Source organism: Sorex fumeus, unplaced genomic scaffold, assembly GCF_029834395.1.
Source record: "Sorex fumeus unplaced genomic scaffold, SorFum_2.1 ptg000065l, whole genome shotgun sequence".
In the NCBI taxonomy this organism is placed as follows: Eukaryota; Metazoa; Chordata; class Mammalia; order Eulipotyphla; family Soricidae; genus Sorex; species Sorex fumeus.
In genome coordinates this window covers 1925318-1949056 of record NW_026606122.1, presented here as the reverse complement: position 1 = coordinate 1949056, position 23739 = coordinate 1925318, and the positions used below count along the sequence as shown (strand labels likewise).

General features: G+C 39.5%; 1 protein-coding gene across 1 annotated transcript in view; it reads right to left on the bottom strand.

Moving 5' to 3' along the window:
• SHROOM4 (shroom family member 4) overlaps positions 1–23739 on the bottom strand; it is a 388903-nt gene that overhangs the window by 101038 nt on the left and 264126 nt on the right. The window contains exon 3 of the mRNA XM_056128650.1: positions 1143–1277. Within this exon, the coding sequence (XP_055984625.1) occupies positions 1143–1277 (135 nt within the window). The remainder of the gene's footprint in view (positions 1–1142; positions 1278–23739) is intronic.

The window sequence follows — 23739 nt, the reverse complement described above, 5'->3', positions numbered from 1 at the left end:
TCCCTGACTTACAGTGCCAAATAAAGTTACTGAGCAGAGAGGCAAACTGATCCATTAGCTTCTCTGAGAATCTTTAACAGAAATTACGCCTTGTTAACAGGTCATATGGAAAGGAAAAAACAGTTTAGGCCAGAAGCTTTGCTGGCTCTAAAACGAACTGAAATGTCTCTTTTGGATAGCTATTTAAAAAAGAGAAAGACAATATGAAGCTCCTGAACTGAGTAGTCTTACTAGAGGCAGATGTTGTCATTTCGAGAGGTTCCCTTTCTGAAGACCTGTTTTAACCTCTGGGATTCTAGTATTATGGACTTACTGGCATGGCTTGACTCTTTTTGTCTTCATGTATGAGAAACAGTACTTATATAAGTACTTATATAAGACAATATCTGCTCTGAGTCCTTCCTCTGGTCTCCTTCTTGGCTTTGTTTTGAAGCATGGTTAGGATGGGACTAATGATACTTGTGGTAGAGAGGATGTTGTTAACTATTCCAGTGAAAAGAGCAGTGAATAACAGCAACTACAAAGTGCTAAGTTTTTGCCAGGTGGTTCTAGGTCAGTGACAGGGTTCATGTATACTGTATGAGAATACTAGTGAGTCTCTGTAGATAGACAAGAGAATCAGAACTGAGCCTTGTGGTCCTCTTCCATTAAGCAATCAGAGGGATAAGTGCCAGGATAAGAAATTGTGAAGGAATACCAAGCTCAAGCAGGGTAAGGGTATGTAGATGATGAGGCTTACTGATACTAACAAGAGAGTCTTGGAAAATTTAGTGTTGGTGATTCATCACAATGTTGTACATCAAAAATGTTAACACTATAGTAACCATACCACCTAAACTATAAAAATTAAATTTGGAATATTCTAAAGGGAACCCAGTGAAACAGGATGGAAAACAGGAGAATTTAATGTCTTGCAAGCCAACTGAGTTAAATATATTAAGGAAATATTTTCCAGAATAAAGGGGGCTAGCCCAAAGTCAGTGTGCTACCCACTGACTTAGCCCAGCACTTAGGTATTTTTGAATTCCACTCACTCCATTTTCTTACACAACATTCTTCTCATGACACTTAACAGGGGCTAGAGTGGAAGAGTGTGTAAATTGTCTACTCTCCAGTCCATCATAAATGTAATATAGATTTACCTTGTGTTGCAGCCTGAATGCCAGGACAAGCTGAAGGCTTCAGAAGGAAAATGCATGGTGGTGGCCACATCAGGGCATCGCTCCAGCAGCTTGGCCACATGCCATGAGTGTGGTCTATTGACAGGGGCGTTTCTCCTACAGCAAGAAAGGGACAGGAAGTCAGCATAGGGAACCACAGCTGAAATCACTTCCTAAGGAAGCTTCCACTCCCAGCCCCCTTTCCCTCAAGTATAACATCTTATAAGGAACTGGTATGGGAATCTCAGTGAAACTCCCAATTCTCAATCATAAGTATCCACCCTGAGGGTAATGCCTAGATATATGGAATGCTAGCTTCAAAGGGCCTACTTGATCATAGGCATATTCCAAGCATGTACATCAGTGCCAGACCCACAGTAAATGCTCAATAAATATTTGTGCAATTCCGGCTGGCTAAAAATCACTAGGACAATCCCCTGGGACTCTTGAATACGGCTTAGGAGGCTCCCCTTAAAAATATTTGTGAAATAAATAAGTGCTGCTTGCAGGTGAACAATTAACCCCACCCTATTTTTTTTAGAAAAAAATTACTCTGCCAACCTTCTAATTTTCCCTCTAAGAAAGGAATATACAAGCAATTAAGAAGATCAAACAAGTCAACACTTGCCTGTAAATTCTCCAATTTTTGCTCAATGATTTGCTTAGCATTTGTTGAATGTTTACTGAGAACCATCTGTGTGTGACTCTGGGAATACAGGAGTGAGTAGAATAGTGATATGTGTATAATACAATATTTTGCCTTGAGCGCTTACAGATTAATGAAAGAAATAGAGTTCATTTAAATAATGCATGATAAAGACACTGGGAAAACAGAAGATAAGATGAGCAGAGAGATACCTGAGTTTCTAGGCAAAGTTGAGGCCCTCAGCTCCTACCAGAGTAAATGAGACCTGGTGAATGTTAACTTACTAGACTGATATGGAAAGTAGCAGCTCATCAGGGCAGGGTAATGCATAGGGAAAAAGGTCTGAAACCAAAGCCCTGGTTGCAATCATGAATGTCTGTCTAGAACTGGAATCTATAGTCACAACTCTTGTAGTGCCTGCATCAAAGAGAACCCATTCATATATTCTGGCATATTTTACATGGTTATATGCCACATCAGTGAGCAGAGAAAGTATGGGGCATGGTTAGCTCCAGATGCAGAGATTTATGTGAGAAAGAAGTCAGTGGAGGGTGGGGAGAGAATTAGTAAAGAAGGAGGAAAAGAAAGGAGAGAAAGAGAAAGGGAACACAAAGAGGAAAATAAATGTTGGAAGGGCCATGTATGATATAGGTAATAGGAAAAATATGATTCAGAGAAACAAGCAGAAGAAAGGGAGAAAGCAATGACAAAGATGAGAAGGAATTACATAATGTATTACAGAGACAATGGACAATAGAGATGAATAACAGAGTAAGGAAAATATATGGTGAATAAGTAGATTACAGAAACATTAATAGATAGCTATTAATAAGTAAATATTTATTTACTCATTATTCACTCATTTACTGTGACAGACTGGGCAATAAGATTGCTGAGTTGACTAAAGTCCCCTGTTTCCAATTTTCATTTTATATAGTGAAATGAATCAGATATCAACTCCTATCAATTGTAGTGGACAAAGTCAAACTGAATGCCATCCTAACTGGGAAAGCTCCTCAGCCCAGCAGATGCATACAGAATATCCCAGAAATGCAAAGCTTGAGAGGTTTGAACCTTTTTTTTTTAAAAAAAAGCCTTTCTGGGAATGACTTAACTGGGGAATACTGAGTAGTAGTAGGACAGACATACGAGAAGTTGTAAGGATGAAGCAGGCTGTCATATATCAAGACCTAGAAATGTAGTTAAAGTTAGTAGCAGTAGTTAAAATTTATATACAAGATACCCAGGCGAGGCCCTAACTTTTAATCATGTTGTTCTATTATGTACTTCAAAGTGCATATCAGGATGGATGAAGACACCAGAAGACCTAGAGAGTTTGCCTATTCCTAAAATCTCATGTATAAAGCCATGACACTAAAAATATCGTTAGTCACTTGGCCATTGGGCACCCATAAAAATAATTACAAGCACCTACCTCACAGTAATAATAAGTATTACTGTAAACCATGTACCATCTTTGTCTACAATTTGGAGAATCTACACTTACTCACGTTTCTTACCCAATTCTATATAAAAAGTAAACTTAATCAGTTTTTTAAAGTTCTCTACATGCTACTTTTATCTATTAAGTCCAATGTCTCATATTTCTGTTCCATTCTCACCCTGCAACCACTTTTGTGCCTTTGATAGTGATTTTTCAGTAGAATCTAGCATAGACCCTGGAGTTGAGCCATCTTGACTAGAATCTACCATTTACTATCTTTGTTTCTTTAGGTAGGTTCCCTCACTTATTAGACCTCTAGTTGCCATGGCATCAAAATATCAAAAATATGGACAATAGTACCTAATTAACGGGGTTGTAGAGAACAAATGAGACAATGCATATTAAGTCCTTAAAATAGGCTCTGGCAGTCCTCTGACAATTTTAGTTAACACTCACTCACTGGTCCCTCTGCCTGTAATGCCCCTCCCATATTGTAATCTTAAGCATACTTGTTTTTTAAAATTATTCTCAAGAATCATCTTCTCCAAGGATTTTGACCTTAGTACCTAGTTCTTACAATGCATCCTATAATAATGTTTTAATTGTACATCATCATTACCTGTATGCTAGGGTAATCTGATCAACTAGTAGGCAATGAAACAAAAATGAGTGATTCTAATTTTAATTCTAATTCTAATCCTAATTCTACCCCTTTGAAGGTGTGATTCTATGCAACTCACTTTATCCATTTGCACTTCTGTTTTTTTTTTTACCTGAAAAGAGAAACAATACCACTTACAGGGCTAGGCAACTGTGTGGATTACAGATAATACCTGAAAGCATTTGAGACACTGTCTGATACAAATAAAGTGGTAAATAGTAGGTAGTTTGGTAAGTGTTATTAGTTCATACATGTTTCTTTTACTGGTTCAAGAGTATTCATATAGAGATTTTTCCATCTATTGTCAAGGCCCTGCTATACAACAAACTTGCTAACTTTAAAATTTAGTTTACTTATAAAGATTTTTATTCATTCTTGGGTGACCACAAGGCTAAAAAGACTCTCAAAGGAGACAGAAATGAGACTTTGAGTAGAACTGTTACTGGGTCCACTGGGAGAAAAGCATATATTGGGAGGAAGAAAATTCCAGCAGGAGGAATAAATTTCATAGCCCATGCTTTCCAGTCCTCATTTGGGACAGAAGAAACCAGAGGGTCTAATTGGACTACTATTAATCCCAAGTAGCTCTAGCACAGCGGTAGGGTATTTGCCTTGCACACAGCCAGCGCGTTCGAGCCAGGTTTGGTTCCTCCAGTACTCTCGGAGATCCCGGTAAGCTACTGTGTGTATCTCGTCCACACGGCAAAGCCTGGCAAGCTACCCATGATGTATTGGATATGCCAAACACAGTAACAACAAGTCTCATGATGGAGACGTTACTGGGCCCCCTTGAGCAATTCGATGAACAACGGGAGAACAGTGCTACAGTGCTAGCTCTAGATTAGAGTCAGTCTGAATTACATTCAAATCCTACCTCTATAAACTTGGGCACAGAAAAATCACTTCTATGAGTGGCAAGTTATCAGTGACATGAGGAGAATAATCACCCTTTTCTCATGTGTTATGCCTGGAGTCAATGTAGATGCATGTATGAATCACTCAGCAGTGTTCCTAACATACTATAAACATAAAAACTACCAACCAATGACCATTTAAGGACATGTAAGATGTGCCATGCACCAAGTGATTTGCATACATTAACTAGTTTCATCCTCACTCCAATCTTATGTAGTAAGATCTCTTATTACATCCATTTTACAGATGGTAAGAAGGAGACACTAAAAGGTGCAATGTGTAGCCAGCACCACTCAGTTAATAACCAGCAGTTTGAAATGAGATTTAAAAGATGAAAAAATTACTTGGCTTACCATCTCCTTTTCAGAAAAAAAATATTCAGTGCTCACCTATAAATCTACATTTTTAAAGGAAACAGTTTCCCCCAACTTCACCCAAGGTATTTTCAACCTCCCTGGATCAATTCAGCACCCTACCAAGGGCTGATATTGTCTTTTTAGGAAAACACTCCTATGACCTTTTCTTGGAGAGCACATAATTCCTCCTCCCAAAAAGGGATCTGTTTCAAAATGCTTGTGCATCTGAGTTGTTTAGCCTCACGTAAAGAAGGAGTCAGAAATGAGAAGTCTCTGTAGTCCCAAAGTTTAAAACATCCCCTCTGTAGGCAGTGGGGAATGGGTTAAGAAGCAGAATGGGTATATGAAGAGAAGTAGAAAGGTAAGAGCATGTCAATCACCAATCGTGCAATAATAGGTCTAACTGTGGAGAAAATGACTTCATATCTCCTTTTCTCCTAAGGTTAGCTCACGCACTATTATTAAACTTACACCCTATCATTCATCATCCCTATCAATATTCATTTCTATGGACACACCAAGAAAGTTATACTCAAGAAAGAATGCAGAATAGGGAAGAGGGACCATGGTGGCCATCACTACCAGATGTACTTACCATGGGAAATGCCCTGGTGAAGAAATGGCTTGGGAAAGATCTGGGTGTCCAAACTGTTAAGATGCTCATCAACAACACCTTCAGATATCCCCTATATCTTTTTCCTTCAGGATGGATTCTTCCTTAGCTAAGATCCATATGATCTCTTGAAACATGGAGACCATTTGCTCAAGTCCAAGATCCATGATGCTTTGCTCAAGCAAAGTTAGATCCCACTTAAGAACAGAAGTAAGTAGGACCCTATGGCCATCAGCCCGGTTTGGCTTAGATGTGCCCACAACCTTAAAGAAGGAAACTCAAGAGCTGGAGAGGAATGAAGTTTCAGAAAGCTTAGTGGTAGAGAGAAGGATGAAAGGCAGTTACAGCAGCATAAACAGCCCTCCTGTTTTCTACTCCAACCTCCTCTAAGCCCCAGCCCGCCCCCTTGCATAGCTCAGAAGCCAGTAAGGAAGCTGGGCCCCCAGCCACTGCTAGAACTCAGGAAAGGAGCAAGGAAATGATGTTTGGGAAAGATAAAGTGGGTGTCTAAAAAGAATTTTTAAAAATACACGTAAGTTAGAGAGAAAAATACCCCAGACACATACACTTAAAAGAATTTCTGTGCTTCCTGGACTGAGTTGACCCCACCCAGTCATCTCTGCATGACCTCTGGGGCCCAGAGAAAGAAAATAAAGATCAGCCAGGCTAGCAGTCTCCTAGGTCTAGAAGTATAAGTAGAAGATAGCCAACTGTACAGAGGGCAAGGGACCTAGATATTTTCAAAAGTGAAGGTCGGGCTAAGGTACAAAATATTCAAAAAGCATTTTGGGTTTTATCTTAGTGTCTGCATTCCCTATGTACACCTGAGCGGAACCAAAGAAAATACCATTTCACAACAGACACTCCACCTCCAAAACTTAAGACAAAACATCTGGGGCTCTGCTATGCTTTCTCCTGATAATTGACAAGTACTGCCCCCATCCCCTGGCCTTCTGTTTTCTTTTCCCAAAGTGAAACTTTGGGGTCCACAATGACAAATGACCCACATGGCTATGCTTTATATGCTAGAGTTTATTAGTCATAGGCCCAATCCTAGAGCCAAAAAAGGATGTCCTTATGACCTGTAGAATAGCCAGAACTCAGAGCCGCTCCAAATTACTTTGCTCTGTACCCTAAGCCCAAAATCAAACATCAGAATATAAGTTCCCTTGGGGACCTAGAATTCGAGTTTCCCTTCATTATATTTGGCCTCTTCAACATCCTAGCAATTCTGGGTTCCTGAGAAGACTTATGCAAACACCCTCAGGAAACAAGTATGAGAAAGTCTTTCTTCTGCAGGAAACTATGGCCAGATACCTCTTCCGCTCTTCCCTCTGTACTTTTAGACAAGTCTTGGTAAGACTTCTGTCTTTGATAATAGAGAAATCTAAGGCTCTCCCAGAAGTAATGTTTGGGGATTGTGTCGGCATATGAATCTATTCTGGAGTGTCATTTTACTACTCACCAATTATAAATTTTCTCATCTTTGGGTATAAGTGAATAAAGCATTACTGATATTGGTATTAATAATTATATTGAACATGATATTGGCATTAACAATTATAGCAAATATTTAATTGTTAATATTTCTATACTAACTACTCAAAATAAGAATGGGGAAGATCCTGTGAGTGGCAAGACTTATGAATTCTTTAATCCAAACAAAATCCAGAGAGAATAGATTATTCAAAAGCTAAACCTAGCAGTACTCTGTAGCAGTGATTCCCAAACAGTAGTGGGCATATTAATCATACAGAAATCCTGTTAAAATGCATACTTTGATTTAGTAAACATAAAGTAGGATTCAAACTCTGACATCTAAAAACTCTGGAGTAAGGTTGATTCTGTAGCTTTGATAACCACAGTTTGAAATACATGCTGTTAACAATACACTAGGGAATAAGCTTTAGTCAAAAAAGCATGAGAATATACAGTCTTATTTCATTATTCAGGCCTGGGTACCCAGACCTTCCTAATTCCTGGTTGCTAACCTCCTTCATCTTCTAATTTGTCCAGTTTATATGAGGGCATTCCTGATAATTTTTTTAAATTTTAACCACCATGCTATTTTATTTTGAATTTAATTTTATTTTTATAAAGTTGTTCACAATAATTTATTACATTCAATTTTCAACACCAATTCCACCACCGTTACAACTTCCTACCATCATATTTTGGATTTTCTACCCTGACACCCAAATCCTGCCCTCAAAGCAGGACATAAATAGTTTATTTTGTATTGCTTGTTATGAATAATCCACTAAAATGATACAAAAAAGTTTCCTTAGAGGAAAGCATGTGAAGATTGTTATATCTCACCCTGGAGCCATTAAGCCCTTGTATAAGAAATAATTAACATTGCAACCCTGATTAAACTTGCCAATTCCCACTAGCTAATAAAATAGAGAATGAAGAGTTTTATAGTAGACAGTGATAAGGTGAAGCTTAGAAAATTATGAATGTTCATAAGACAGTGTAGTCACTAGTTGTGAAGACAGGCAGGTGGGCACAGAGAATGTATTCTCAAGAAATTCTTGGCATAGGAAGATAAAATAGGAACTTGAATAGTTTGGCAGTTTAGGATGTTAAAGTAGTTGGAGGCGGGGGGTGCTGGTAAATACTTGTTCAGTTAGCAGAGCTGACTAGTGAAATAGCATGACAAAGTATAACCTCCTATGTTCATAGAAAGGTAAAGAAGAGAGCACTTTTCCCAGCCACACAGAATGTAAGGATTTGGCATAGACAGAGATATGTGGATACATGGAAGCAGAAACCATACTTCAGAAGCTCATTCACAAAAGACTTCTTGTGAAGTCATCTGAGAAAAAGGAAGAGGGGTAGGTTAAGAAATTGTGGAAGAAATCAATTATAGCTGTACTAGTAGGCTGTTACCCCAACATCTTCTGATAGAATTTCTGGTTTCCAGCTTTCATATGTAGGTCACTCTCACAGTTTTGAGGTAATAAAATATTATTTTACCTTTTATTCACATTTTCCTAATAACAAGAGATGTTTTTCATAGGCCTATGTCTATGGAGGGCTGGAGCGATAGCACAGCGAGTAGGGCATTTGCCTTGCACGCAGCCAACATGGCTGACCAGAGTTAGATTCCTCCGCCCCTCTCGGAGAGCTCGGCAAGCCTCTGAGAGTATCTGGCCCGTACGGCAAAGGTGGCAAGCCCCTTGTGACGTATTCGATATGCCAAACACAGTAACAACAAAGTCTCATGATGGAGACGTTACTGAGCCCGCTCGAGAAAATCAATGAACAATGGAAGGGCAGTGATGATGTAATATCTATGAAGACATTTTCATTGTATTTAATTAATTAATTTATTTTTGCTTTTGGGTCACTCCCGGCATTGCTCACGGGTTACTCCTGGCTCACGCACACAAGAATTCAAATGCCCTCCCCACTGTGCTATTTCTACAGCCCCAGAAATTTTCATTTTCATTCAGGACCTTTGTCCATTTTTTACTGGGTGTCTTGCTTTCTGCTGTTATGTGAGTTCATTATATATTTTAGATTGTGTGCATTTGTGTGCACATATATACATGTACTACACACATACACACACACACATATATATATATACATATATATATATACACATACATAAAAACTTTTTCCTGGACATAGGGCTGCTGAAATATAAATTGGAAATATTATGCCCAATTCTTAGGTTGCATTTGTATTTTATGGTAGTCTCTTTTGATATGTAAAAGAAGTTTAATTTCATGTAGTTCCATTTGTCTATTCTTAGTTTTATTTCCACCACCAATACAGTTGAATCTACAAACTTATTTCTAGGACCTGGAATGTATCACTCATGTATTCTCCTATATATTTTATGTTTTGGGGTTGAACATAAAAACTGCTAGTTCATTTTAGTTTAATTTTGGTATGGTGATAGTGATTAACTTTCTTCCTTTAATCCCGTTCTGCCCTCCTTCTCGCCTTCCCTCCCTCCCTCCCTCCCTCCCTTCCTTTGATATTTTCCAAACAGGATTTGTTGAAAAAGCTTTCTTTACTCCATTGTATTGCTTTAATACCTTTATCATGGATTATATATCCTTATATATGTGTGGGTTTATTCTTCGATCTGTATTTTTAAAAATTTACCTGTGGGCCTGTTTTTATTCCAATACTACTCTTTAAAATACTATAGCTTTGTAATATAGCTTGAAATTAGAGCACACGATTAATCCAGTTTTCTTCTTTTTCTCACAAAATAACTCTGGCTATTACAGGTTACTTTTATTCCATACGAAATTTATAATTGTTTGTTGTATATAATTAAGAAATGTTATTGGAATGAAGTCATGAAATTTGCTTATACATGGATGAACATGGAGAGTATCATGCTGAGTGAAATCATAGGGGGAGGGACAAACATAGAAAGACTGCACTCATTTGAGGTTTGTCTGTGTGTGTGTGTGTATGTTTGTGTATAGTTTGTGAATAATACCCAAAGACAGTAGAAACAAGGGCCAGGGTGACCGGTCCATGATAGGAAGCATGCTGCCACCAAAGTGGAAGGGAGAGCAGTTAGGACAGAGAATGGACCACTATAACAGCGACAGTTGAAAGTGACCACTCTGGAAAATAATATATTTTATAGAAAATAATGGAGTGCTGAAAGGAGGTAAAGTGATATGCATGATACCCTTTCAGTAATGGTTTTGCAAAACCATGTTGTTTAAAAGGAAAATAGAAACAGATGAAAAGTGTCTTTTTAAATATATCTCCTGGTGAGGTGTGTATATATATATATGTATGTATGTATGTATGTATGTATATATATATATATCATTGCTATTTTGGTAGAAATGGTATTCAATCTGAGGCCTGCATTAGCAATGTTTATTCTTTCACTCTATGAGCATAAGGTGTCTTTTCCATTTTATTTGTAGTTTCATTTTTTTACTAATGTCTTATAATTTTCACTGTATAGGACTTTCACCTCTTTTGTTAATACCCAGTTATTTTTCCTAATAAAATTATAAATGGGATTGTTTACTTAATGTCTCTTACTTCAAATTCATTGTTAATGTATTGAACTGTAGTAGATCTACGTGAATAGATTTTTGTATCTTTCTGTTTCACTTTACTCATTAATTCTAACAATGGTTTGTGGTGTCTTTAGTTTTCTATGTCTACTTTCATGTCTTCAGTAAATAGTTATAGTTTTATTACTTCTTTTCCAATTTGGAATAATTTTATCTTTCTCGTGCCTGGTTACTTTGTCCAGGGGTTTCAAAACTAAACTGAAGATCAGTGGTGATAGCTAATGTTCTGTTATGTTCCAGACTGTAAGGAAAAGACTTTTAGTTTTGTTGTCATTGAGTATGTTAGCTGTAGATTTGTTATAGCACACCCGTTATTATGTTGAAGTATGTTCTTCTATTTCAAATTTACTAAATGTTTTAATTATAAATGGTGTTGAATCTGCTAAAGACATTTCACCATCAACTGATAAAATAGTGATTTTAAAACTATTTTTGTCGATGTGTTGTACTATATTAAAATTTATCTGCTTATGTTTAGCCATCTTTGTATCTCTGGTATAAATTTCACTTTGTATTGATGGGTGATTCTCTTGATGCGTATAATTAGGCAGAATTTTGCCAAGAATGTTTGCATCTATATATTCATCAGAGATAACTTTTAATTTCTATGTTTGTCCTATTCATTTTTAGTTTGAGTTTTTCAAATTTTAGTGCAATATCATGATTTATAGCAGTATTTATACTTATGCTTTAGGCACAATGTTACTGTATCACACCCTCTACCAAAGTGATAATATAACTTCATCCCATCTCTATGTCCTTTCTTGGCTGTCCCTCCCTCTCGACTCTCCCTTATGAGTCCCTTTCCCATAAATGTTTGATTTGAGGTTTAGAATGACATTGGCCTTTGAATATGTTATAGATTTTTAAGAGCTTGAGCATAATGAGTATTAGTTCTTCTTTGAAAGTTTTGTATAATTCACTGGTGGAGTAATATGGCCCTGGATTATCATTCTTAAGGAGACTTGATTACTGTTTTGGTTTCTGTAATTGTGATTTGTCAGTTCCTGCATTCTATTTCTTTCATGCTTTCTGTTTCATTCAGTTTGGTAAAGACGTGTGATTCTAAAAATTTGTCCATTTTTTTCTAAGCATTCCAATTTGTTTGCATGCACATATTACAATTTCTTATAGTCCTTTGTATTTCTATAATATTAATTTTGTAATTTCACATCTGTCATTTATGACTTCTTTTAATGAAAATTTTCTTTTTGCCTTGATGAACGAAATGACGTTTCATCAATATTGATAAGTCCCAAGAACCTATTCTTGGTTTCAATGACCTTTTGTATCGCCTTTTTAGCTACTAATTCACATATTTCTGTTCTATTTTTATAATTTCCTTCAATCTGCTGACTAGGTTATTGCTGACTTCCTCCTTTTCTAGTTACTTCAGGTACAAGGCTACATTGTTTACTGATGTGCACTTGTATAAAAATGAACATCTCTGCTTTTACTGTATCTGCAAAGTATCTTATAGCTTGTGTATATGTATACTTATGTACATACATATGCACATATAATAATTGTGTCAACATCATAAGACACTTAATACCCATCTTCCAAGATTCACGCACCATATATGGTAAAGGTAAAAGGTAAAGGCCCTCCCGTTGATCGTCGATTTGCTCGAGCGGGCCCAGTAACGTCTCCATTGGAGACTTTTGTTGTTACTGTGTCTGGCATATCGAGTACTCTTGGTAGCTTGCCGGGCTCTCCAAGAGGGGCGGAGGAATCGAACTCGGGTTGGCCATGTTGGCCGCTTGTAAGGCGAACGCCCTACCCGCTGTGCTATCGCATATTTCAACCCCATCATATATGTGCATCATATATGATGGGGTTGAAATATGGTTTGAACCATGGGAACACCTGAAAGAGTGATTAGAGGCCGCCCTAAAAGCTCTATCCTAAAAGCTCTACTTTAAAAGCCATATACCTCTTGGAGATCCCAGCAAGCTACCGAGAGTATCCCGCCCACACAGTAGAGCCTGGCAAGCTACCCGTGGCATATTCAATATGCCATAAACAGTAAATATAATGGGTCTCATTCCCTTGATCCTGAAAGAGCCCCAGTACAGCAGCGTTAAGAAGGATGAGGAAGGAAAGGCTGATAAAATCTCAGGGTCGAAATAGGCTGCCAAAATGAAGGACTAAAATGAGTGTCTGTACTTTCAATGCATGTACGCTGGCATCGAATGCATCCATCAAGGAGCTGATGTGCAAGCGCAGAAGATCAAATACAACATCACTGGTCTGACCGAGAAGAGAAGGCATCAACCACATCACACCATTTTCAACACTGGAGAAGAACTGTTTCTTGGGATACTCTCAGAAGCTTGCTGGGGTCTCCAAGAGGAATAGAGGCTTTTAAGGTTGAGCTTTTAGGATAGAGCTTTTAGGGCCGGCCCTTGCAGGTGTTCCCATAGTTCAATGCTACAAAAGAGGTGTTAGTGATGTTGGTGTCCTTGTCAACACGAACTTGGACATGAGCACTGATTCATTCGAATGCCTAAGAATCCGAATCAGATGATTACACTTGAATAGATGTGGCTCACTGCTGGCAGTTTCTATCTTGATTGTCTACACACAACAACAAATTATGATGAAGAAGAAACTGAGAAGTTCTACATGCAGCTAGAGAAGTTCTATAAAGAAGACCACACCTTCTACAAGATCATTGTCGGTGATTTTAATGCCAAAATAGGACCGAGAAGATCAGCCAAAGAAGTCCACATTGGGACCCATGTCCTGGAATGAAACGAACAGGGTGAGAGACTGTCTGAGTTCATCATGTCGACCAAGACCATCTATGGTAACTCACAGTTCCAAAAGGCCGAATCTAAACATTGGACATGGGAGTCTCCTGGTTAACAGTTCCAAAATGAAACTGACCACATCATATTCAATTGACGGTTTTGCCTGACCGATGTTGCTGTTGCCCCAAAATTCCAAACGGGATCGAAGCACCGTCACCTTCATGCAAAATTCTACTTCACAAAGCGGGGAGAAAGGGTTGCACAGTTTAAGAAGAGAACTCCCGAAATGACCACCAACTGGGAGCTCTTTGGCACTATTGTGGCAATATGGAAAGATGCCTTCATTGACAACATTGACCAGAATCCAATTGACTGATCCAGAACTTATATGATTGTGCGAGGAACGTCGAGAGAGAGAAAGCCACAAAAAGATACCTGTCTTCAAAAACTCTCAAGCTCATTCACCAACATGACTTGGCGCAAGCCTCAGGCAACCACAAGCAAACGTCCAAGCTTGCAAAGCAGTGCAGAGGAGCATTAAAGAAAGACCTCGGCGGGACAGGAACGGAGGCCCACCTCTCGGCAACAAAGCTGAAGGTCTCCTATTCCAACCAGGTACAGCTCGCCCCCAGGGCCCAGGACTCTCTCTGGGCATGCACAGTTATCTCAATCTCCTAGAAAGCTGGTTTTCTCCTCTGATCTGCGCGGGACAGGAACGGAGGCCCACATCTCGGAAACAAAGCTGAACATCTCCTATTCCAACCAGGTACAGCCTGGCGCCCAATGCCTTTCCGGAGCCATGGCTGCTAACGCAGCTGTGAAATATTCTCCCACTACATATGCCATAGGAGCCATAAACTACCCTCTTAGATGGAATCTTCTCTATTTTAGCTCAGCCACTAGAAACACAGTAGCCAACTACGCATAAGCCTATATCAACTCACACTACATAACAAGCACAATAGTAACAGTGAACGTGAAGGACTAAACCACACTTGTCACAATGGTAAAGCAACGCAAAAGCCCAACAAACTTTCTTATTGAAGAGTCTAGGCCAGATGACACCAACAGTACTGTAGTTTTAGACAACCTATCTGGCAAGGAATTCAGAAGGGAGCCACTTAGAATGCTTAGGGAACTAAAAGAAACAATGGAAAGTAATGCCAATAGAAGACAAGAGGATTTGAAGGCAGAAATGAGGAAAATGCAACCGGAAATGTCAGACCTGAAAAACCTGGTAAGTGAATTGAAAAACTCAGTGGAAGGCCTCAGCAGCAGAGTAACAGCTGCTGAGAACAGAAGCAGTGAGCTCGAAGAGGAATTTCAGAGACTCTCCAGAAAAGAGCAGAAAATGGAAAAGAGACTCACAATTCAGGAACAGATGGCAAGAGAAGATCGTGATGAAGCCAAGAGGGGTAACATAAGAATTGCTGGAGTCCCAGAGGGACAGGAAGAAAACCTTGATGAAGAAGAAACTGTCAAAGACATCATTGTGACAACGTTTCCAGAGCTGAAGAAAACTTGTGACCACATTCAGGAGGCCCGAAGGGTACCAGCTAGAAGAAATCCGAATAGAAATACCCCACGACACATCCTGATCAAAATGACCAAAACCTTAGATAGAGACAAAATTCTGAAAGCAGAAAGATATAAGAAAGAAATCTCCTATAAAGGAGCATCTTTAAAATTCACAGCTGATTTTTCTGATGAAACCCTCATGGCCCAAAAACAGTGATGGGACATAGTGAAAAAACTCAAAGAAAAAAATGCCGCTGCAAAAATACATTACTCAGCAAGACTCTCATTCAAAATAGAAGGAACAACACAGTTTCACAGACAAACAACAGCTCAGGAACTTCATAGACTCAAAACCATGGTTACAATAACAACTAAATGGGCTACTTTAAGCCAATACAGGCCCCTGAAATACACCAAATTTCAACAGAACAATGGAACAAAATCCCATAACAATAACCTCTCTCAATGTCAATGGGCTAAACGCACCAATTAAAAGTCATAGAGTGGCAGGATGGATTAGAAAATTGAACCCAACATTCTGCTGCCTGCAAGAAACACATCTCAATAGTCAAAGTAAACACAGACTCAGAGTCAAAGGCTGGAAAACAATCCTACAGGCAAACTGCTCCGATAAAAAAGCTGGGGTAGCCATCCTAACCATCCTAATATAAGACCACATCGATTTCAGCATGAAGAAGTTCACAAGAGACAGTGAAGGCCATTTCTTATTGATAAAAGGATCTGTGGTGGCTAGTCGTGGAGGTCTTCGGCTGCCAGAGCCCTGGTCGGGGCGGGGAGGAAAGCTCAACCTGCTCCCCTCCAAGGGACCTCGGCGAGGAACAGCCAGGCGCAGGGGCAGGAGACTGCACTGGTCTCATCCGGGGGCTGGATTTTATAGTCTCTGAGTCTTGGCCGCTGATGGGATTACACGGCGCCAGGGGGCCAGTTGGTGTGTGTGACCCCCGCCTACTGGAATTTGGAGGATCTGGGTGGAGGATGCTCGACTCCAATTCGAGTAGGCTTGGAGATCTCGGCCCCAGAACCCGCGTGGCTTTGTCCCTCTGCCAGTACCTTCATGTGTGCGGAGAGTGGTCTCAGCATGGTGGTGGCTAGTCCTGGAGGTCTGGCAGAGGGACAAAGCCACACGGGTTCCGGGGCCGAGATCTCCAAGCCTACTCGAATTGGAGTCGAGCATCCTCCACCCAGATCCTCAAATTCCAGTAGGCGGGGGTCACACACACCACCTGGCACCCTGGCACCGTGTAATCCCATCAGCGGCCAAGACTCAGAGCCTATAAAACCCAGCTCCCGGAACCGCGTGGCCGCATTTGCGGCTACGCGACATCTTATCAGGACATCTTTTTTTGACATCTTATCTCATTCCTACTTTGGACAAACTTGCAGGCTATCGAATGTAGCCTGCCCACAGGGTAGAGTCTGGCAAACTCCCCGTGGTGTACCAAATATGCCAAATACCAGTAACAATGATGGTTCTCATTCTCCTAAAAGAGCCTTGAATATAATCTCAGGGCTAGGATGAAAGAGACGTTACTGGGGCCTGCTCGAGGCAATCGACGAATAATAGGATGATGAATGAATGAATGAATGAATGAAAAGGATCTGTACAACAGGAAGAACTTATAATAATAAATGTATATGCACCTAATGAGAGACCAGCAAAGTACTTAAAACAACTACTCATAGATTTGGAAAAAGTCATCAATAGCAACACAGTACTAGTGGGAGACTTCAACACCACTTTGTCACCTCTTGAGAGATCAACCAGACTCAAGCTTAGCAAGGACAAACATACTTCATCTTAGGGAAACAATGGAAGAAAGGGACTTAGTAGATATATACAGGACACGTAATCCTCAAATAGTTGAATACACATTCTTCTCAAGCGTACATGGATCATTCTCCAATATGGACCACATGCTGAGCCAATAAACATGCCTCCATAAAATTAAGAAGATAGAGATTGTATCAGCAATCTTGTCTGACCATAATGCGCGAAATTAGAAGTAAATCACACACAAAAACAGAAAACTAAATCAAACCCCTGTAAATTAAACAGTGCGCTATTGAACAATGAGTGGCTTAGAAAGGAAATCAAAGAAGAAATCAAAAGATTCCTAGAAACCAATGAAAATGAGAACACGAGTTACCAAAACTTATGGGACACAGCAACGGCTGTATTAAGAGGAAAGTTTATAGCTCTAAAAGCATTCCTCAGGAAGGAGGAGCGAGTACACATAAATAACCTAAACTCACAGCTTAAGAGCTTGGAGAAGGACCAACAAAAGGAGCACAACCAGAACAGGAGTAAGGAAATAATAAAACTCAGAGCAGAGATTATTGAGATGGAAACCCAAAAAACAATCGAAAGATCAATGAAACCAAGAGCTGGTTCTTCGAGAAAATTAACAAGATCGATATGCCTCTAGCAAAACTCACAAAAAAAGGGAGAGAGTAAACCCTAATTCACCAAATCAAAAATGAAAATGGGGTCATTACAACAGAAACTACAGAAATTCAAAGGATCCTCAGGGAGTACTTTGAGAAGCTTTATGCCACAGAACATCAAAACCTTGAGGAAATAGATAAATTCCTAGACTCCTACAGACTCCCATGGCTGAACCAAGAAGATCTGGAATACCTGAACAGACCTATCACCATGAAGAAAATTGAAATGGTAATGAAAAGTCTCCCCAAGCACAAAAGTCCTGGCCCAGATGGATTCACTAGTGAATTCTTCCAAATTTTTAAAGAGGACATACTCCCAATTCTCTTTAAGCTTTTCCACGATACTGAAATATCAAAAACACTTCCGAACAGTTTCTACGAAGCAAATATCACAGTAATACCAAAAGCAGACAGAGATACCATAAAGAAAGAGAATTACAGGCCGATATCCCTGATGAACACAGATGCAAAGATCCTCAACAAACTACTAGCAAATAGAACCCAACTACTCATCAAAAAGATCATACACTATGACAAAAGAGGATTCATCACAGGGAAGCAAGAATGGTTTAACGTTTGGAAATCGATCAACATAATCCATCATATCAACACAAAAAAAGATAAAAAGCATATGATCATATCAATAGATGCAGAGAAAGCATTTGACAAGATCCAGAACCAGTTTATAATGAAAATCCTAGCTAAAATGGGTATAGAGGGGACTTTCCTCAACATAGTTAAAGCCATCTACCTCAAGCCTACAGCAAGCATCATACTCAATGGGGAAAACTGAGAGCCTTCCCTCTAAAATCAGGGACGAGACAAGGATGCCCACTCTTTCCACTGCTGTTCAATGTAGTACTGGAAGTACTTACAATAGCGATTAGGCAAGAAAAAGATATTAAGGGCATTCAGGTAGGAAAGGAAGAAATCAAGCTCTCACTATTCGCAGATGATATGATACTATACTTAGAGAACCCAATAACCTCCACCAAAAACCTCCTAGAAACAATACACTTGTATAGTAAAGTTGCAGGCTATAAAATCAATACTCAAAAGTCCATGGCTTTCCTATATGCAAACAGTGAGAGAGAAGAAAGCTACATGAAAAAAACAATCCCGTTCACAATTGTGCCCCAGATAATCAAGTACCTAGGAATCAGCTTAATTAAGGAAGTAAAGAACCTGTACAAAGAAAACTACAAAACGCTACTTCACGAAATAAAACAGGACATGAGGAAATGGAAAAATATCCACTGTTCATGGTTCAGGAGACTTAACATTGTCAAAATGGCAATACAACCGAAAGAATTGTATAAATTCATTGCAATCCCTATAAGGATACCCATGAAATTCTTCAAAGAAATGGAGCAAATACTCCTGAAATTAATATGAAAAAATAAGCCCACATGAATAGCTAAAGCAATTCTTGGGAAAAAGAAAATGGAAGGAATCAACCTCCCCAACTTCAAACTATACTACAATGCAGTAATAATTAAAACAGCATGGTACTGCAAAAAAGGCAGAACTGCAGACCAATGAAACAGGGTTGAATACACTGACATCTCCCCTCAATCATATGATCACATAAAATTAAATGTAAAGATAAAGGCCCTCCCGTTGATCGTCGATTTGTTCGAGCGGGCACAGTAACGTCTCCATTGGAGACTTTGTTATTACTGTGTTTGGCATATCGAATACTCTCGGTAGCTTGCCGAGCTCTCCGAGAGGGGCGGAGGAATCGAACTCGGGTTGGCCGTGTTGGCCGCTTGTAAGGCGAACGCTCTACCGCTGTAATCTTTGATAAATGTGCAAGAAATGTGAAGTGGTGTAAGGAAAGCCTCTTTAACAAATTGTGCTGGCATCACTGGACGGCTACATGCAAAAAATGGGCTTAGAACTCTGCCTAACACCATGTACAAAAGTAAGATCAAAATGGATTAAATACCTCAAAATCATATTGGAAACCATAAGGTACATTGAATACAAAGTTGGCAAAACCCTCCATGACATTGAAGCTGTTATTTTCAAAGATGCCACGCCACTGGCCGAGAAAGTGAAAACAGAGATAGATAAATGGGACTATCTTAAATGAAGAAGCTTCTGCACCTCAAAAGAAACAGTGACCAAAATACAAAGACAGTCTACAGAATGGGAAAGGATATTCGCCGAATACACATCTGACAACGGGTTGATAAGGAGGATATACAAAATACTGGTTGAACTCCACAAGAAGAAAACATCCAACCCCATCAAAAATGGGGCAATGAAACAAACAGAAACTTTCTCAAAGAAGAAATCCTAATGGCAAAAAAGCCCATGAGAAAATGCTCTACATCATTAATCATCAGGGAGATGCAGATCAAAACCACAATGAGATACCATCTCACACCTCAGAGACTGGCCCACTTTCAAAAGAACAAAAGCAACCGATGCTGGCGTGGATGTGGCGATAAAAGGACACTCCTTCACTGTTGGTGGGAATGTCGACTGGTTCAGCCCTTCTGGAAAACAGTATGGACGATTCTCAAAAAATTAGAAATTGAGCTCCCATTTGACCCAGCAATATCACTCCTGGGAATATATCTCAGAGAGGCAAAAATGTATAGTCGAAGTGACATTTGCACTTGTTTGTTCATTGCAGTACTCTTTACAATAGCCAGAAACTGGAAGAAACCTGAATGCCCAAGAACAGATGACTGGTTATAGAAACTTCGGTACATCTACACAATGGAGTACTATGTAGCTGGTAGAAAAGATGAAGTCGTGAAATTTACATACAAGTGGTACAACATGGAAAGTATCATGCTAAGCGAAATGAGTCAGAAAGAGAGGGATAGACATAGAAATATTGCATTCATCTGGGGGATATAAAGTAACAAAGTATGAGATTAATACCCAAGAATAGCTGAGATCAGCACCAGGAGGATTACTCCATAGCTTAGAGGCCAGCCGGTCATTCTAGGGGAAAGGGCAGCTGAGATAGAGAAGGGATCACCAAAAAAAGGGTGTTTGGAGGATCCTCCCAGTAGGGGAGATGCATGTCAAAAGTAGACTATGGAATGAACATGTTTGCCACTCGATGCTTCTTTTGCAGACCACAACACCCAAATGAAGAGAGAGAACACAAGGGATTGCCCTGCCATAGAGGCAGGGTGGGATGTGGGGGATGGGGGTGGGCGTGATATTATCCATGGTGGTGGAAAATGGGGACTGGTGGAGGGATGGGTATTTGATCATTGTATAATCGAAACCCAAGCACAAAAAAATTGTAAATCTAAAAAAAAAAAAGAAAGACCTGAAAGAGAGAAGAGCAGCAGTGCTGGCAGATACAGCAGAAACCGGGAAAAGCATTTGCAATTCCCAGCTCTCCTTCGCCAAGACCAAGATGACTGCCCTCCGACATCCTGATGGATCTACAACATCTTCCAGAAGGGCAATGGAGAAGATTATTCAAGACTTCTACTAGGATCTCTTTGATAGCCACATACCAAATTCCTCAGGATCGAGATGTCGTTCCCAATGTTCTCCCATCTAAAATTCGACAAGCCATTTCGTCAGTAAAGAAGTGAAGAGCACCCAGCCCAGAAAACGTTAGATCCAAACACCTGAAGAACATGCCGTTAGTACTCATCAATACACTGGCCCAACTCTTCACATGCTACCTGTCTGAATGCAAGGTTCCATCCCAATGGAAAACCAGCAGGACTGTTTTACTGTATAAGAAGGAAGACATCCATGACATTGGCAACTATCGTCCAATCTGCCTGTTGTCTGTCGTCTACAAGATGTTCACTTGAGTCATCCTGAACAGGATTGCCAGAACACTAGACAAACAAGCCAGCAAGCTGGGTTCTGAAAATGATTCAGCATAATCAAACATATCCACACAGTAACCAAGCTCATTGAGGTTTCTCGGGAATTCAAGATGTCGCTCTGTCTAACGTTCATTGATTTAAAGAAGGCCTTTGATTCTATTGAGATGGAAGCGGTCATCAGAGCCCTAGCCAAACAGGGCGTTCAAACTCAATACAACAGGAACCTCTGTGATCTGTATTACGGATTCACTATCAGGATTTCACCATTCTACAAGGAAGTGATCACTGACGACAAGAGAGGGATTTAGCAGGGTGATACTATTTCACCAAAACTCATCAGTGCCACCTTTGAGAACGTCATGCGACAATTGAAATGGAAAGGAATGGGAGTTAAGATAGATTGCCAGCAACTACACCACCTCTGCTTCATTGATGGTATCATTCTAATCACACCAAACATTAGCCAAGCAGCACAATGTTGGGCGACTTCGACTGTGAGTGTGGAAAGGTTGGACTGCAGCTGAATCTCATGAAGACAATGTTGATGAGAATGAACTCATTCCTGACATATCATTCGCTCTCAATGGAAGGAATATCTCCAAATGCAACAGTTATGTGTACCTAGGTTGAGAACTCAAAATGATGAATGGCCTGGCACCTGAATTGTGCAGACGAAAATGAGCAGCATGGAATGCCTTTGAGAGCATTGAAGAAATAGCTAAGAGGACTAAGAACTTCCGGCTCCGGGTACAACTCTTTGACTCCACCATTCTTCCTGCATTAACATATGGCTCAGAGACCTAGGCCCTATGAAAACAGGATGAGAATGCAAGTACTTCCAGTACTATATTGAACAGAAGTGGAGAGATTGGGCATTCTTGTTTTGTCTCTGATCTTAGAGGGAAGGCTCTTATATTTTCCCCAATGAGGATAATGCTTGCAGTAGGTTTGTTGTAATGGCTTTGAATATCTTGAGGAAGGTTCCTTCTAAATCCATTTTGGTAAGAGTTTTCATCATAAACGGGTATTGGAACTTGTCAGATGCTTTCTCTGCATCTATTGATATGATAATATGGTTTTTATGTTCACTTTTATTGATATGATTATGTCGACTGATTTCCGAATGTTAAACTATCCTTGCATCCCCAGGATAAATCGCACTTGGTCATGGTTTATGACCTTTTTGATGAGCTTTTTGATACTATTTGCTAATATTTTGTTGAGGATCTTTGCATCCATGTTCATCAAGAATATTGACCTATATTTTTCTTTGCCCGTGGTGTCTTTGTTTGCGTTTGGTATTAGGGAGATATGTGCCTCATAGAAACTGTTCAGAGAGTTCCTGTTTTAATATTTTCTGGAAAAGCTTGAGAAGGACTGGCAGTAGGTCCTCTTTAAATATTTTGAAGAATTCGCTAGTGAATCCATCTGGGTCTGGGCTTCTGTTTTGGGGAAGACTTTTGATTACAGTTTCAATTTCCTTCATATGAATGGGTCTATTCAGGTATTCCAAGTCTTCTTTGTTCAATCTTGAGAGATTATAGGAATCCAGGAATTTATCCATTTCTTTTAGGATCTTTTGTTTCGTGGCACACAGACTCTCAAAGTAGTCTCTGATGATCTTTTGAATTTCATTGGTTTCTGTTGTGATGTCCCCTTTTTCATTTTTGATTCGGTTTATTAGGGTGCTCTCTCTCTCTTTCTTTGTGAGTCTTGCTAGTGGTTTATCAATCTTGTTTATTTTCTCAAAGAACCAGCTCTTGGTTTCATTGATCTTTAGGGTTGTTTTTTGGGTTTCCATGTAATTAATTTTTGCTCTAAGTTTTATTATTTCTTTCCTTCGGCTGGATTTGGTTCCTTTTGTTGGTCTTTTACTAAGATCTTGAACTTGAAGTCAGGCTATCTATGTAGGTCCTTTCTTCCTTCTTTAGGAAAGCTTGCATAGCTCTAAATTTTCCTCTTAATACGGCTTTAGCTGAATCCCATAAATTCTGGTAGCTCGTGTCTTCATTCTCATTTGTTTCCGGGTATCTTTTGATTTCGTCCTTGACTTCCTTCCTGACCCACTCGTTGTTCAACATTTAAATTGTTTAATTTTAGGTTCTTTTATTTGGTTTTCTGTGTCGGTGTGATTCACTTCCGTCTTTAGCAAATCATGGTCTGAAAAGATTTTTGATACTATTTCTACTTTACTGATTCTGTTGAAGTATGTTTTGTGACCTAGCACGTGGTGTATCTTGGAAAATGTTCCATGTACACTGAAAAAACATGTGTATTCTTTCTTTTTGGGTTGTAAATCCCTATATAGGACTATTGG